This window comes from Dendropsophus ebraccatus, chromosome 10 (assembly GCF_027789765.1).
Source record: "Dendropsophus ebraccatus isolate aDenEbr1 chromosome 10, aDenEbr1.pat, whole genome shotgun sequence".
Classification (NCBI taxonomy): domain Eukaryota; kingdom Metazoa; phylum Chordata; class Amphibia; order Anura; family Hylidae; genus Dendropsophus; species Dendropsophus ebraccatus.
This window is the reverse complement of record NC_091463.1, coordinates 74,693,042-74,710,747: the sequence shown is the minus strand read 5'-3', so window position 1 is coordinate 74,710,747 and position 17,706 is coordinate 74,693,042. Positions and strand designations below refer to the sequence as shown.

Genomic DNA, 17,706 nt, shown 5'->3' with positions numbered 1-17,706 from the left:
TCAAGCTTCACTTCCTGGATAACATGGTGATGTCACTTCCTGGATAACATGGTGATGTCACAACCTGACTCCCAGAGCTGTGCGGGCTGTGGCTGCTGGAGAGGATGATGGCAGATTGATGCTCAGTGTCCCTCTAGTGCCCTGTGTCCCTCAGTGTCCCCCTGCCATCATCCTCTCCAGCAGCCACAGCCCGCACAGCTCTGGGAGTCGGGTCGTGACATCACCATTTTATCCAGGAAGTGACATCACCATGTTATCCAGGAAGTGAAGCCTTGATGCATTAGTAAGTGCAGGGGAAAAAAGCACTTTATAAGGATTTCCCGTAATAAGTGTATATTGGGGATATATATAACTTTTGGTGTCAGAGGATCAGCTGCGGTACAAATTTTCTCTCCCTGGAAATCCCTTTATGTAAGATAGCTGATGAATAAGGATCTTTTTCACCAGGTGAATGCTTTCATTGGACAGCTCTACATAAACCTAGACACTACTAAGGAATTATGAAATTAGCTCTGGGGGTCTTCCATTTCTTTTAAATGTTTCTACAACTTGATTGGAGTCACAAGTTGTCATATTGACTGGATGTGATCAGGAAGGATCCAGTTCTGATATATAAGGTCTCACGATTGACGATGCCATCAGAGCAAAAACCAAGCCTGAGGTAGAAAAAACTGCCTGTACAGCTCAGAGACAGGATGGTGTGGAGCCAGATCTGGAGAAGGGGACAAAACTTGGCAGTGAAAGTTCCTAGGAACAAAGTGGCCTCCATAATTCTTAATAATCTATAAGTTTGGACAACAGGACTCTTCCTAGAGCTGGTCGCCCCAAGCACTCTGGGAGAGAGGTGACCAAGAACCTCAAAATCCTCTGTTCAGAAGGAAGAAACTTCCAGAATGAAGTCGCAAAAAGTTTGCAAAAAGACAAAATCTAAAGGACTGTTCAGACTGTGAAAAACAAGATTCTCCGGTTATAAAATCAAGACTGAATGCTTTAGTCTTAATTTGTAAGGTTCAAGTCTGACATCATGAGGAAACCAGGCACAGCTTATCACCTGCCCAATACCATCCCTACGGTGAAGCCTGGTGGTGGTACACATTGTGCTGTGGGGGTGCTTTTTAGCAGCTGGGACAAGTAAACTGGCCAGGGTTGAGAGAAAGCTGAATGATGAACAGTAGTGAGATTTTTTTTTCATCAAAACCTAATCTACAGTGCTTTGGACTGAATCTGCCTCTTCCAACAAGACAGTGATTATAGGCACACAGCCAAGACAGCACAGGAGTCCTGACCTGAACCCAATTGAACATCTCTGGAGAGACCTGAAAATGGCTCCCCATCCAACCAGACAGAATACCTGAAAATCCCCAAATCCGGCAGTGTAAACCTTGGGGCATCTTGGCAAAGACGACTGGAGGCCAAAATCGCTGCCAAAGGGGCCTTGACTAAGTGTATATAAATTCTCATAGTCAATGCAAGGTTTCAGTGTTCCCTTTTCAATAAACAAGATTTCTAACCTTCTGCATTCACTTTGGGGTATTGAGAGCTGAAGAATGGGGAGGAAAACTAACTTTAGAGATACTGATGTGTAGCTGGTGTTATGAGCCTTGGTCTGGCTGATTTTCCTGCTTTGGAGTCAGTCTGCCTTAGTCTAGCATTAGTCATAGCCCCATAGCAAAATCCTGAGATCATGGGACTTACCAGGTAACCCCACTTTTGGCCGCACCATCACCTCGACAGTGGACTTGTCAAGCATCTCTCTGCTGAATCTAATCTCTGCAGGGCCGTACACCCCCACCAGAACTGATGTGTCCCCTGAAAAAGAACAAAGAGAAGGACAAATGTAACCACAGTCTTATGTCTTCATACCAATATCACTGGGACTTGTACTAATTGCACTAAAAGAAAAGTTTTTGGCCTCGGCCTTCAACAGGTTAAAGCGAATGTACTAGGTACATCGCTTCGTGTTTTTTTTAAATGAAAAGACCAATGTGAGGATGCCGGTGTTGGAGTCCTTTTTTGAACCGTCACCCAGTTCCACCGCACAGCACCTGTCTATTACCAAGCACCGGCACGGCATGAAGCGATGGGGGTGGGCCCGCCACCCCCCAGTGTGACAAAGCCCCCATGTCTCTGTGAAGCGGCTCTATTAGAAACAATGAAGCCGGGTCACATAGGCGAGGGGAAATAGTCACACTGGGGGCAGGCAGCGCTCGGGAAAAGACCGTCAGTGAGCGCGAGAAACAGGCTGCAGTTCAAAAAAGGACCACTGAGCCAGTCTGTTGTAAAAAAACACAAAGCAATGTACCTAGTGGTACATTCGCTTTAAGGTGTATGGATGTGAGGGCGTGAGGACCCCATTTTAGCAATATGAGATAGCCATTATAGAGAGGTTCTCACTGACCTAGAGCAGTAAGTTAACTTGTTCTGTAGACCCCCGAGTTCATTCTAGTGACAAGGTCAACATCTAGTTTGTCCAAAGAAGAGCAAGAAGTGCCTATATCTGCCCTGATACTGTGAGCGTCTACAATATATATATATATTAGTCCAACTGAATACCACTCAGTAAATAAGTTCCAGCAGCAACGTATTCGACCAAAGTACAAAAATAGCTATTTAACAAATTTCCTGCAGCACTTCTTGTAGTGAAAAAACTTGGTTGTATTTATTTCATCTCACAGTGGAAAAAACATAGGTGTAGCACAGCAAAAACAATAAGGTATGATGCAACGTTTCGGCGATCTCCACCGCCTTTCTCAAGCATACCTATTAGTGTACAACGTCCTTCTTTTATACAAGTGTAAGTAATTAACACAGCAATCTCATAGGTGCATACAAGTGCCCATCAAGTGCGTGCAAGTGTCCATCAGTGCACATTATTCGTGCAGAGCTCGGCACCTGTGTAAGATACGCCTCCTTCTACGTAGCGTACAGGTATCCCAATAGATTCTTTCATAGATGTGATTAAAAAGTGTCCTTACATAAAAGTGTCCCACATATAATAACAAGTGACAAATGTGATCAATATATTCATAAACTTGCTAAGGTTATGTAGTTTGTTTAAGTACAGAGTGTAGATCTCTTCCCACAGCGTCTGAACTCATTTTTATCTATAATAAATAGAAAACAGCGTCTCCAATATATATCTATATATATATTTATTTGGTCTGTGTCAGTGAGAAACACTCTACATAACAGCTCTCTGCTCTGGCCACACCATGACATCTGTATGTCTTAAAGGAGTATTCCCAGGAGCTGATAAGGCTGGGTTCACATATATAAGTTGGCATCAGTTGCGTTTTTGGCCTAAAAACTGACCACAACTGATGCCACAACTGATGCCAAAAATGCATCAGTTGTCATCAGTTTTTCTATCCTTTTTTCCATCAGTTGCCATCAGTTGTCATCAGTTGTCACAATTTGCTCTCATAAAGTTGACATTTCTTTTCCCTATAGGTTTTCCTGTCATTTTCAAAGTGATTTTAAGGTACTTGCAGTATAGTATAGTGGCAGACCCCTTGGGTATGTTCACATCTCATTTTTGCCTGCTATATGGGAGGGGGGAGAGCACACAGGGGGGCTATATAGGAGGGGGGAGAGCTCACAGGGGGGCTATATGGGAGGGGGGAGAGCACACTGGGGGGATATAAATGATTTTTAAAAGGTTTTATTTACACTGTTATACACAGCCCTGTTGGGTGGGCTTTCACAGGACCCCCGGGCGCTGCAAAGGCAATCCTCTTCGCCTGAACGCCGGATGCCGGTGCCGTACGGGATGCGTCCTGCCCGGCCAGGCATACGGCGTTCTATTCGTTATAATGAGTGCGGCGCCACATCACCGGAGCGGTGGTCCGTCAGGACGCTGCAAGACACGTCCTGACGCACCGACGGTCCGGCGATGCGGCGGCCACTAGCTCACCGCCGCACATTTTGAACGATCCCATTGAAAACAATGGGATCAGTTCAAAGATGCGTTTCCCTCCGGCGCTTTTCTCCTGCGCCGGAGGGAAACGCCGCCGCACCGCCGGACATATGTAAACCCGGCCTAAGTTGCTCTCTTCCTCCTATTGTTGACAACTGCATGTCTAAAAGCAGTGGTCTGGAGGCTGTAGATATAGAGTTACAGTGCACATCTTCATATACAGTGGTACCTCGGTTCTCGAACGTAATTGGTTCCGGAAGGCAGTTTGAGAACCGAGCAGTGTCTTCCCATAGGAAATAATGTAAATGTGTTTAATTGGTTCCAGCACCCACTAATAATTACCTACAGTACTCATTTATTGCATTGATAAGTGCCCAGTATAATCCCTACAATACAGGACAGAACAGCACTATATCCTGTACAGGACATTATACACAAGAAACATTCAACAAAACCAGCAATTATAGTACAATAGTCACTAACTCCTCACCCATCCTTTACTTTGTAGGGTCCCCCCCATCCCAGCACTGTAACGTATGGGAGATGGTGGTGCACTGCCTGTACTACTACTGCACTGTATATGCACTCCAGCAGTCTTATACTGCACTGTACTGTATGTGACGCCTCATCAGTGCTAAACTCACCACGTACAACCCACCATCCACGCTCACAAAAACGTTCAGATACCGAGTACTTCAAGACTGGGTGTCAGAAAAGTGGTTGAGAACCAAAGCAAACTTTTCTAGAAAATACAGTTTGAGAACCGAGCAGTTCAAGAACCGAGGTACCACTGTGTGTGTGTGTGTGTGTGTGTGTGTGTATGTATGTGTAATATATATATATATATATATATATATATACACACACACACACACACCAGCCAAACCCCTGCTTTTGGTGGTCGGTAACCTAGGCAATGAGCTGGAAACAATGGGAATAAGAGAGCAGCTTATCAGGAGACAAGTTTGTTAAATAAGTGTATGCAAAAATGTATGTAGTTTCTTAGCTTCATCTTCAGCGCCGTTTTCCTGTACTTTGCAAGTTATTCCAGCGTTATGTAGCTAACATATGTTCTATGTATGGTCTCTATGCTCTGTTTTTTTTGTTACGTTTTGTTCTATATGCTATTTGATGCGGTTTGGCACACTTGGCCTCAGTGTACCACTCTGCCCTCGGTGGCCTGTCCATTCTAAGGCTCCATTCACAGAGTAAAACTGGCACCAGCCTCTGTGTCATACTGTGTCATACTGGAAGTCTAACCCTCTCTCCGTGCTGAAGAATGTACATGTCAATTCTTTAGCACGAAAAGAGGAGGCGTGCAAGCCTCCCATAGACTCCCAGTATGACATGGAGGATGGCGGGATCTCCGCCGCGGAATTCCACCAGTTTTACTCCGTGTAAAGGGAGCCTAATGAACATTGGGGTGGCACTCTGCAATGACATCACTCCGGCACTCATCACTGCAAATCCCCAATATTCATTAGATGGGTTGGGCAGCCGGGCAGATCAGTGTAGCCCCACCCCCAGCGAATCAAACTGGAAGCATATTAGCATACAAAATAACTACTAATATCCCGAAAACGGAGCTGAGGATAAAGGTAAGAAACGTACTCTCATAAACAGCACCCCTGCATTATAGGGACATCACAGCAGCTTTTAAATATTCCCTTTAAAAAATGAAGCATGTGCTACTTTCATGTTATGCGGCTGGAATACGCCCACTGAACTCCATGGAGAATTAAAATACAGATCTATATCTGTATTTTTATTTATTTTGCACCTATCGTTCCATGTGTAATTCTAGATGACAACGCACTATTGTTCTGACATGGAATGATGATGATGCGGGGAGTTCTTAGGTCCGGTCCGCAGTATACAGTCCGTATGTTGCAGACGTGTGGCAGAAATACAGGAGCAGATCTGATGACATACTGGTGGTATTTACCTGCAATACATCCATATCTTACATCATAGGGTCCATTTACACTGATAGATTTGAAGCCAAAGCCAGGAATGGATTTGAAAAGAGGAAAAACCTCAGGCTTTCCTTTATGAACTGTTCTCGGTTTATATTCTGTTTCTGGCTTTGGCTTCAAATCTTCGCCAGATAATCTGTCCGTGTAAACGGACCCTATTCCAGAGAACGATTATCGTTCGCATAATCGTTAACGATAAACGATCCAAACGACTTCTATTGCGAAAGACCTGAAATTGCTCGCCCATTTACATGGAAAGACAATCGTTACTTATGATTGTTCTTGCGGTCGTGTTGTCGTCGTTATTGCGCTCGTACCGAACGACGTCTTATTCAATGCGAATGATTTGTGAACAAGCAACAATAAAAATAGGTCCAGGTCTTATTAAACTGGTTCGGTCGTTAGTCGTTAACTGCTATTCAACCGAACGATTATCGTTTAGATTCGAACGATTTAACAATAATCATCCCGTGAAATAGGGCCCTAAGACTTGCCAGGTTATTATGGACGCAAAAACGCAGTCAAAAGGAAAGCAGTGTTACTGCTTGTTGCTATGGAAAAAAATAGCCCTTGGACTTGAGGCATTGCCATAGCAACCAATCATATGCCTACTTTCGTATTCAAATCTGCTCCGCAGAGATGAAAGCTGAGGTCTGATTGGCTGCTCTAGGCCGCGCCCCTGCATATTCCCGCCACTGGTGGTCTCTGTATGACACTGCACATAGTAGGATTTCGCACCTATCATGGATGACATATAATCGGCATCAGCTATCATTACCCTGCACGAAGGTAGCGGAGCCATCCGGCCTGCTCAGCAGGCTCTGCTCACAACCGATCTCCCTCAGGCCAGTCTCCGGCTCCTCCATCATTCTCCAAAACAAACACGTGCTAGACACTTCCGCTTCCGGGGTCCTGCGCCGGGCTGCCCTCAGTACTGCCCGTCAGTGTAGTATACGGGAAAGTCCGTGTTCTGTTCTGGGGGGAGGCGAAGTGCTGGGATGTTTACAGGAGCTAGAAGCAGAGCCGGACCTCAGGCACTGGCGGGGACCTGACGTGAAAACAGGCGGGAGCGGGGCAGTCTGGGAAAAGATGGCGGCGCTGAGGACGTTGTTGAGGGTCCGGGCTGCGGCTGGGTGGAGAGTAGCCGGGGGAAGACAGGTGAGGAGAGTCCTGGAGCTGACACCAGGGATTGTCACTCACTGTGTATATAGGATATGGGCTGTGAGGGCAGCAGGTGGAGAACATGCTCTTTATATAGCACTGCTGGCTCCACAGCTGTCAGGCATGCTGGGACATGTAGTTCTGCAACAGATGAAGAGTGCACTTTAATGCTCTCTAACCCTTTGCCTTTGAAGCATCATGGGAGTTGTAGTTTATAGCCCACCAGCTACCTTAGAAGAAGGGGATGTTCTGCAGGGATCACCCCCTTTAAGGTCATATTCACACAATGCAGAATTTGCTACATATTGATCTGGATTCTGATGCACGGGGAGAAGTCCAATGTAATATGCATATATATGTATATATACTGGATGATGGAGGCGTCATATATATAACCTACTGTATATAGCGACGTGGGATTGTGCGCTGGCACATATATGGGTGCACGGTCCAGGCATGATGGGAATTGTAGTTCTGCAACAGCTGGAGGGCCGAAGGTTGTGGGGACTATTATATGACTGTGACGTTGTCATTGCTGTAGTGTGATGGGTGATTCTAGATATCAGGCACAGTGATAGGAAAGACCCATATAAAGGGATTGTCCAGGATTAGAAAAACATAGCAGCTTCTATCCAAAAACAGCGCCACTCCTGGTTACAGGCTGTGCCGGGAATTGCATCTTGGCACCTATAGCATCAATTAAATGAGTCGAGTTTATCCACAACGTTGAGATCTGGAGAATTTAGAGGCCAAATCCATTCCTGAGTAATATGTACAGTGTGATCGGGGCTTTATCCTGCGGAAAGAGGCCACTGGGCGTACCACTGCCATCGGGGGGCGGGGGGGGGGGGGGGGGGGTGAATCTGTAACTATAGTTTAGTTAGATCAGGGGTGTCAAACCTATGCCCCCCCCCCCAGCTGTTGTTAAAACTACAAATCCCATCATGCCTGGACAGCCAAAGCTTTAGCTTTCCAAGAATGATGGGAATTGTAGTTCTGCAACAGCTGGAGGGCCGCAGGTTTGACAACTGTGACCAGGTGTGTATACATCATGCAGCTAATACTCATCTTATCCGTCATAGTCCTAGATGATAGAGAATGCGAGGAGACTCATACTGATAGTATACATGTATTCTGTACCCTTATACCTTCTATATACTATATTCTATATTTTATGGCCAGGCTCCATTGCTGCCCTTTAGAGGACACATCCTAGGTCAGTGGTTGTAACCTATCTCTATACTGTGGCGCAGTATGTGATCTGACAGGCTGTCATTGTGTACATACAGCTGCGGCTGGTGATGGCAGGAAGGTCAGTACAGGGAGGCTCGCCGCACATCTCACTGCTGATTGGCTGCCAGTAGGGGGCGTGGAGACTGGAAATTCCTGCCTGCCCACCCCCCTTCCCTCCGTACACAATAAGAGTGCTCATTGTCTGCACAACCCGTAGATCTGTAATGTGACGCCTATATATATATATATATATATATATATATATATATATATATATATATATATAATATAATTTTAAAGAAAAAAAATATATATATAAATAAAATGTCACTTTCCTATAGATCTAGAATGAGATGTGCACCGGAGGCTCCAGACCTGCACAGATACCATTAGATCTTACAAGCTGTTATTACTATTATTCCCATGAAATGAAGGACCCTGATGGACTCCATGATCAGGGATCTGTTAGCTGCTGTAGTAACAAGGCCTCATGGTTTTCATCAAACACAGATACTCTGATGCTAGAATAGCAGAGCGGTGAGTGTTGTACTGTAGCCAGTGGTGTTGTCTTTCAGTGCACATTGGGGGGGTTGTTATACCTCTGCTGTTATAGCGGAGGTGAAGGTGAGAAGCCATGGCTAGGAAGAGGTGATCTCGGCACCCAGACCCTCAGTAATGCAGACACCTGACATGCCTGTGTTTCAGAATCAGCCAGTATATTCTGACACTGAAAGCAGGACGTCCATCTAGCAGCTCCTTCAGTGTGAGTCCGTCCTCATGTCTCTATGAATTTGTATAGTTTCCTCAGTCAGCCGTGCAGTGGATCAGCGCCACGTTACCCGGGGTGGATGTCACTGCCATGTTGGTTATGGATGATACGGTTACCTCATGATGGTGCTGACTGCTCTGTATTTCCATCCGGCAGGTCATCCGCTCCCGCAGCGAGTTCACATCACTGGAGGAGAAGCCTCAGTTCCCTGGAGCCTCAGCAGAGTTTGTGGAGACTCTGGAGTTCATCCAGCCCAATGTCATCTCCGGGATCCCCATCTACAGGGTGATGGACCGTCAGGGGCAGATTATCAACCCCAGCGAAGACCCCAATGTAAGTCCTATATACATATATATCATCTTCTTATATCCTGTGATAGATTGCAGTCATCAGACACTTACAGCCTATCCTGTGGATATACCATCAGAGTCTAAGGTGGGAATAACCATTTCCATACAACTTACAGGATGCTGCTCCCTCCCTCTCAGTATTATATACAGAGGAGATAAACAGATGGGCAGAGTGTTAGTTTACATCTGTTGCTGGTATGTGAATGGAGAACATGCTTCTCTCCCTGTACTCAGAGCTGTCTAATCTGTGCCCAGGAAGATAAGAGATATCCCTTTTTCCTGGATAACCAGCAGGAAGGTTAAAGGGGTATGCTCATCTCAGCTACAGTAATATAGCTATACATGAAGAAGAACTTGTCATGTTAAATATTTTGCATACATTCAGTTAGCAAACTTGTCTTCTTCTGATATGCTGCTCTCTTCGTCCCATTAATGACAGCTCGTGGTCTACATTACTGACCACCTTTCTGCTCTAAAAGCAGTGGTCTGGCTGTTGTGTATATAGATCTAGTAAACATAAATATATATATATATATATATATATATTCAGTATATTTACACTGTATATCTATACCTCTACATTATATATATATATATATATATATATATATATATATATATATATATAGTACAGACCAAAAGTTGGGACACACCTTCTCATTCAAAGAGTTTTCTGTATTTTCATGACTATAAAAACTGTAGATTCACACTAAAGGCATCAAAACTATGAATTAACACATATGGAATTATATACTTAACAAAAAAAGTGTGAAACAACTGAAAATATGTCTTAGATTCTAGGTTCTTCAAAGTAGCCGCCTTTTGCTATGATTACTGCTTTGCACACTCTTGGCATTCTCTGGATGAGCTTAAGGAGGTAGTCACCTGAAATGGTTTTCCAACAGTCTTGAAGGAGTTCCCAGAGATGCTTAGAACTTGTTGGCCCTTTTGCCTTCACTCTGGTCACCTGGTGACTGTGGAGGCCAGGTCATCTGGCGTAGCACCCCATCACTCCCCTTCTTGGTTAAATAGCCCTTACACAGCCTGTCATTGTCCTGTTGAAAAATAAATCATGATCCAACTAAACGCAAACCGGATGGAATAGCATGCCGCTACAAGATGCTGTTATAGCCATGCTGGTTCAGTATGCCTTCAGTTTTGAATAAATCCCCAACAGTGTCACCAGCAAAGCACCCGCACACCATCACACCTCCTCCTCCATGCTTCACGGTGGCAACCAGGCATATAGAGTCCATCCGGTCACCTTTTGTGTTGCACAAAGACACGAGGGTTGAAACCAAAGATCTCAAATTTTGACTCATCAGACCAAGGCACAGATTTCCGCTGGTTTGATGTCCATTCCTTGTGTTCTTTAGCCCAAACAAGTCTCTTCTGCTTGTTGCCTGTCCTTAGCAGTGGGTTCCTAGCAGCTATTTTACCATGAAGGCTGCTGCACAGAGTCTCCTCTTACCAGTTATTGTAGAGATGAGTCTGCTGCTAGAACTCTGTGTGGCATTGACCTGCTTACTAATCTGAGCTGCTGGTAACCTGTGATATCTGAGGCTGGTGACTCGCATGAACTTCTTCTCCGCAGCAGAGGTGACTCTTGCTCTTCCTTGTCCTGGGCCGGTCCTCATGTCAGCCAGTTTCTTTGTAGCGCTTGATGGTTTTTGCAACTGCACTTGGGGACACTTTTTCAAAGTTTTCCCAATTTTTCGGACTGACTGACCTTCATTTCTTAGAGTAATGATGGCCACTCGTTTTACTTTACTTAGCTGCTTTTTTCTTGCCATAATACAAATTCTAACAGTCTATTCAGTAAGACTATTCAGTAAGCTGTGTATCCACCTGACTTCTGCACAGCACAACTTATGGTCCCGACTGCTTTTATAAGGCAAGAAATCCCACGTATTACACCTTACAGGGCACACCTGGGAAGTGACAACCATTTCCGGTGACTACCGCTTAAAGCTCATCATGAGAATGCCAAGAGTGTGAAAAGCAGTAATCAAAGCAAAAGGCGGCTACTTTGAAGAACCGAGAATATAAGACATATTTTCAGTTGTTTTGTTAAGTATATAATTCCACATGTGTTAATTCATAGTTTTGATGCCTTCAGTGTGAATCTACAATTTTCATAGTCATGAAAATACAGAAAACTCTTTGAATGAGAAGGTGTGTCCAAACTTTTGGTCTGTAACATAGACAACGAGCTGTCAACAATGGGAGGAAGAGAGCAGCAGAGAAGGAAGCAAGTTTGCTAAATAATTCTATTTGCAAATTTTTTAACTTGATGAGTCCTACAAGTATAAGGGTATGTTCAGAGAGTAAAAGCAGCTTGCACGCCTCTGCTTCTGCCGCTCTCTGCTCAAAGAATTAACATGTCAGTTGAAAGACCCTTTTCAATTGACATGGGAGCTAGTGATACAGAGCAGGGTCCCTACTTAAATATAGAATATACGGTAACTAGGGGGAAGAGGGTGGGCTACCAGTCTCTATCGTTGTGCATGACTTCCTCTGCACAGCGAGCAGTGAGTACTACGTAGACACTCATAGAGTGAGGATGGCAATCACCACTCGCTGTGCAGAGGCTACTGTGCTCAGTGGTAGTAAATTGCAAATCTTTGCCACTTTCTGACACCAGTTGATTTGAAAGAATTTTTTTTTCCACTGGATAACACCATTAGACTATTCCTTCTTTCTTCGTGAATTATGGATATGTATATTTTACGGTTTTATTTCAGATCCCTAAGGAGAAAGTCCTAAAGTTTTATCACACAATGACGCTGCTGAACACCATGGATAGGATCCTGTATGAGTCTCAGAGGCAGGTGGGTGCTCTTGTGTGTAGGATGGGTTTACTGTGCATGCTTGAAGTATAACTATCATCTTATAGCGGGTGACAGGATATAATGCAGGCATGCGCTGGAGACATAATTGTTCCAGCAGCGCAGTTGATTGCATTGTATACAGTGGCGCTGCTGGAAAAAAATCCGTCCCCAGCACGATTTTGCAGGATTTTGTTAGCGTATCTTGCTGCCCGCTAAAGATAATAATAACATTTTAACCTTATACTTACCAGAGGGAGGGCACTATTTTCAAGGCCTGTGTAGACGCTAACATGGGTCAGTGACTTTCCTGATCATAGGGGAATAATGCAGCGTCCCTTTTGTAAGAGAAGCTGCCCATGTGTCTCCTCTTATAGTGGGAGGAGACTGTATACCACATTATACCCCTTGGCCTGTGCCCCTGCTGTGCTTGTGGCAGACTCTACATTGCTCTTACACTTTTCTTTCATAGGGAAGAATTTCTTTCTATATGACAAACTATGGCGAGGAGGGGACGCACGTGGGCAGCGCTGGCGCCCTTAATGACACAGACATGGTGTTCGGGCAGTATCGGGAGGCAGGTGAGAGGCTCTCTATAGTGATCTTACTGTATAGGATATATGTGGACTCTGTATGTAAGAGTTGTGTTTGGTTTCCTCTAGGAGTCCTGATGTACAGGGGATATCCTCTCGATCTGTTCATGGCGCAGTGCTATGGTAATGCCTTAGATCCCGGCAAAGGAAGACAAATGCCCGTACATTATGGCTGTAAAGACTTGAACTTTGTGACCATTTCCTCACCATTAGCGACCCAGATACCTCAAGGTGAATATACAGACAGATCAAGCATAAAGCCTTTTATCCATTGTCCGCTGCAGCCCTCGGATATCATGTGTTTAACTTTCTTACATGTGTGAATTCCCCCTTGGGCTGGTTTGTACTTTCCATATTCCTGATATTCCGGAATATGGACAGCCAGATTGACATCTTAATAAGGTTCTTGTTACTCCTCCACCATACTGTGCTATATCTCATCCTGTATATAATATAATAACCAGCTTTACTTCTTAGCTGTGGGTGCGGCCTATGCCATGAAAAGGGAAAATGCCGACCGGGTCGTCATCTGCTATTTTGGTGAAGGAGCTGCGAGTGAAGGAGACGCCCATGCTGCTTTTAACTTTTCCGCCACATTGGAGTGTCCCGTGCTGTTCTTCTGCAGGAACAATGGTTACGCCATATCTACTCCTACTTCAGAGCAGTACCGCGGGGATGGCATTGGTGAGTGTGAACCATTGTGTGGACGGTGGTCAGTGGCACCTAGCAAAGCCATCTACACAAAGTATGTACAGTGAGTCCCTGAGGTTCTGTATCATACCCCCATACGCAGCCAACAAAAGTATATAGTGTATGGGGACCTTTTTAGGTTTATAACAGTACCTGCATTAGAATAACAATTAACGGATAAGACGTAAAGCTGCCTAGCTCTGGAGCTTATGGTATCTCTCATGTCACAGCTGCTCGAGGTCCTGGTTACGGCATTATGTCAATTCGAGTGGATGGCAATGATGTCTTTGCCGTGTACAATGCCACCAAAGAGGCGAGACGGAGAGCAGTGGCAGAGAACCAGCCGTTCCTGATAGAAGCCATGACGTACAGGTATTGTAGTGCTGTGCTAGATGTATGTGGAGCTCATACCTATAGTACGTGATACTGAATAGGTCTCGCTGTGATTATTGAAGGATTGGACACCACAGCACCAGCGATGACAGCTCAGCCTATCGCTCTGTAGATGAGGTGAATTACTGGGACAAGCAGGACCACCCCATTTCTCGGCTTCGTCACTACATGATGCACAAAGGCTGGTGGGATGATGATCAGGAGAAGATATGGAGGAAGAAGTCACGGAAAATGGTGAGACTTATACCTATGCTTAGATTCATACTGCACAGTCTCCTTCCCAGCTTGTAGTTCACTGTGGTTTACCATTTACCTGATACTGAACACAGAGATGGTAAAAATTAATGGGTCTGTAGTCCCCATAATAATCCCCATTCCTGTGATGCCTCTTCATATCTTGTATATACATCTAATGTGCTGAGGAAAGTGAGCGCTCATATGTCTGTGCACTGTTTTTTTTCTTTTCTTTTTTCATTCATAAAGTCATAGATAAGTCTTCTGAAACTATTTTTGTAGAACACCTGAGGCATAACTTATACCGTACACTGATATACTCAGTACAGGCCCAAAGGGGGTTCAAAAGTGTCTGTCATTAGAAATAAGTTTTGACATGTATTCAGGTATATTAAAAGATATTAGGGGAGATTTATCAAACATGGTGTAAAGTGAAACTGGCTAAGTTGCCCCTAGCAACCAATCAGATTCCACCTTTCATTCCTCACAGACTCTTTGGAAAATCAAAGGTGGAATCTGATTGGTTGCTAGGGGCAATTGAGCCAGTTTTACTTTACACCATGTTTGATAAATCTCCCCAATTGTTCGGGGTGGGCTGAGACCCCCGTGATATTAAAATACAGCTGGGGAGAGAGTGTGGCAGCTGTTCAATCCGCTCTCCAGCCGCTGTGCTGTCTGCTCAGGTGAACGTTGGAGACAAAATTCTGTTGACTGCATACACTTACAATACAGTCAACAGCGCTGCCAGAAGAAGTCTCCAGTCTTCTTTGTTTTTTACATCTTATAAAGTGATGGCATATCACTAGGATATTTCATCAGTATTAGGGATGGTCCGAAACTGCCGAACGCTCGGCATCAGATTCCCGTTGTCTGCCCGCTCCGTGCAGCGGGTGGATACAGCGGGAGGACCGCCTGGAAAACTGGGATACAGCCTCCCGCTGTATCCACCCTCTCCACGGAGCGGGCAGACAGCGGGAATCATTTCGGAGAGTTCGGGTTCGTACGAAACCGAACTTGGTTCGGACCATCCCTAATCAGTATGGTTGATGGGAGTCCAACCTAAAGGGGTTTGTCCATAAAATAGTGTCTGACCTCTGGAAACCTCACTGATCATGAGACCCTGTGTCCCCTTGGTTGGATGGTGTGGCGGTCAGACATGTACACTACAACTATGGTGTCTGTGTTCAGCACATTGTATGACTGCAGATCCATTCTATTAGAGAGACATCATTCTCATGATCAGTAGGGGTCCTAACAGTTGGACCCCCACCAGTCAGACACTCCTACCCCTCCTCTACAGACAGGAGTAAAGTATTTATTGTGAGCAAACTCCTTTAAAGCTTATGAAAACCTTTGAGTGCATTTTTATTATTCTTGCATTGTAAGTATGGGAAATTCTCCAGGTTACTAAAATTGTTGATTAGTTTCTCTTCTACAGCCTCCTAGCATTCACATATAGTGCAGGCTGCTGTGTCTCAGATTAAAGGAGAAGTGCGGCAAAAATTTTTATTAAAGTATTTTATTGCCCCCCAAAAGTTATACAAATTACCAATATACACTTATTACGGGGAATGCACATAAAGGTGTTTTTTTCCTGCACTTACTACTGCATCAAGGCTTCACTTCCTGGATAACATGGTGATGTCACGACCCAACTCGCAGAGCTGTGCAGGCTGTGGCTGCTGGAGAGGATGATGGCAGGGAGATGCTCAGTGTCCCTCCAGTGCCCTGTGTCCCTCAGTGTCCCTCTGCCATTATCCTCTCCAGCAGCCACAGCCTGCACAGCTCTGGGAGTCTGGTTGTGACATCACCATGTTATCCAGGAAGTGACATCACCATGTTATCCAGGAAGTGACATCACCATGTTATCCAGGAAGTGAAGCCTTGATGCAGTAGTAAGTGCAGGGAAAAAAAGCACTTTATAAGCATTTCCCGTAATAAGTGTATATTGGTCATTTATATAACTTTTGGGGGACAATACAATACTGTAATAAACATTTTTGCCAGACTTCTCCTTTAAAGCGACTCTGTACCCACAATCTGACACCCCCAAACCATTTGTACCTTTGGATAGCTGCTTTTAATCCAAGATCTGTCCTGGGGTACGTTCGGCAGGTGATGCAGTTATTGTCCTAAAAAACAACTTTTAAACTTGCAGCCCCGTGCCCAAGGGGAGTATCTGTGCCCTAACTTTGCACCGCCCCTCCGTCCTTCCTCCCCACCCTCTTCATCATTAGGAATGCCATATGAACATTTACTCCTGTTTGAACATTGCACAGGTGCCATAACGATCCAGCCCATGTTCAGTGTTCACACAGGTGATGAATAGGAGATAATCTCCCTAGAGCATTCCTAATGATGAGGAGGGACAGAGAGGTTGTGCGAGCCTAATGCTTACAAAATCGAACCCCCGACCGTTGGACACAGGGCTGCCAGTTTAAAAGTTGTTTGTCAGGAGAATAACTGCATCACCTGCCGAACGGTCCCTAGGACAGATCTTGGATTAAAAGCAGCTATCCGAAGGTACAAGTGGTTGGGGGGGGGGGGGGGGTCAGATTGTGGGTACAGAGTCGCTTTAAGACCTCATCACAGTTGACTTTTGATCTGCTCTTATATTATGCTGCTCCCCTGACACATTTCTTGGCAAACAATACATAGTAGCCAGCCCTGTACCTAGTAACCGGGTATGAAGATCTATGAATAAAGTGTTTTTGCACTATAAGTACAAAGCAGGGATAGAAAACACACCCAGAGCAGTCTGTAGGCTTCTATGGCTGATGTTTCTGCTAGAGTTTGGCAGCTTGTAAAACCCCATTGTCACAGCACTATGGGGAGTTCATCAGTCAAGACGTACAATGCTGGAAACGTAGAGTTGAGTGACGTCATCATTGTAACCATATATGAAAGGACTGTAACTTGTCCATTTTTCTCAAAAATCATCTTTAAAGGGGTCACGCCAGGTGACCGATTCCCTTTTAGGAAATAAGAGAATGAAAAGCTTAGACACTGTGAATATAACAGAGACTCTCTCTTCCCACAGGTCATGGAAGCTTTTGAAAAGGCAGAGCGAGAACGCAAGCCCAACGTCCAACACATGTTCACAGATGTCTACTCCGAGATGCCGCCACTTCTTAAGAAACAGGAGGAGTCCTTGAAAAAACACCTAAAGGTTTATGGGGAACATTATCCCTTGGACAGCTATGAAAAATAACCTCGTCCCTGTGCGGCAGAGACAAAGCTGTAAACGCTGTTACCCTAGGATTCCTGTTACAGGCAGCACCACACTCCGCCAGGGTCTCCTCCTCAGGGCTGCTCATTCCGCATTTTTATTTTTATGGAATATTTCTGATTTCTGCGGGGTCTGTAAATAAGGGAGAGGGAAGTTTTAAGGGGAGAAAAGATATGGAACTGGGAGGGGGGACTTCTGGCAGCTGTCTGATGAAGGGGTGTGGGGGCATAATAAGAAATCATAACTATGTAACTTATTCTGTAAGAAGAGAACACTAGATCTAACGGTGGAGAAACTGACATTGCAGTGAATAAATGTCTCATGGTTTTGGGTA

The 17,706-nt window shown here is 44.8% G+C and overlaps 2 protein-coding genes across 3 annotated transcripts in view; one reads left to right on the top strand and one right to left on the bottom strand.

The window, feature by feature from the left end:
• Positions 1-6,869, bottom strand: part of EXOSC5 (exosome component 5) — a 25,643-nt gene extending 18,774 nt beyond the window's left edge. Inside the window, exons 1-2 of the mRNA XM_069943369.1 lie at positions 6,671-6,869; positions 1,696-1,809 (exon numbers count right to left, since the gene is read on the bottom strand). Coding sequence (XP_069799470.1) covers positions 1,696-1,809; positions 6,671-6,761 — 205 coding nt within the window. The 5' untranslated portion in view covers positions 6,762-6,869. The remainder of the gene's footprint in view (positions 1-1,695; positions 1,810-6,670) is intronic.
• On the top strand, positions 6,596-17,706 carry BCKDHA (branched chain keto acid dehydrogenase E1 subunit alpha). Of its 2 annotated transcripts, none has more exons than XM_069943366.1 (9): positions 6,596-6,681; positions 9,212-9,388; positions 12,150-12,236; positions 12,706-12,814; positions 12,896-13,057; positions 13,304-13,510; positions 13,747-13,888; positions 13,972-14,143; positions 17,184-17,706. In XM_069943366.1, exons 1-9 carry the CDS (start codon positions 6,640-6,642, stop codon positions 17,352-17,354), a joined length of 1,269 nt encoding a protein of 422 aa, XP_069799467.1. In that variant the 5' UTR covers positions 6,596-6,639; the 3' UTR covers positions 17,355-17,706. The 2 variants fall into 2 exon arrangements, with proteins under 2 accessions (XP_069799467.1, XP_069799466.1); XM_069943365.1 differs by lacking the exon at positions 6,596-6,681 and adding an exon at positions 6,892-7,050.

Excerpts from the sequence above, each read along its gene's own strand:
- BCKDHA (XM_069943365.1), top strand. The coding sequence starts at position 6,982 with ATGGCGGCGCTGAGGACGTTGTTGAGGGTCCGGGCTGCGGCTGGGTGG. Across the intron at positions 13,511-13,746 it reads GTACCGCGGGGATGGCATTG|CTGCTCGAGGTCCTGGTTAC; the intron begins GTGAGTGTGAAC and ends CTCATGTCACAG. Across the intron at positions 14,144-17,183 it reads GGAAGAAGTCACGGAAAATG|GTCATGGAAGCTTTTGAAAA; the intron begins GTGAGACTTATA and ends CTCTTCCCACAG.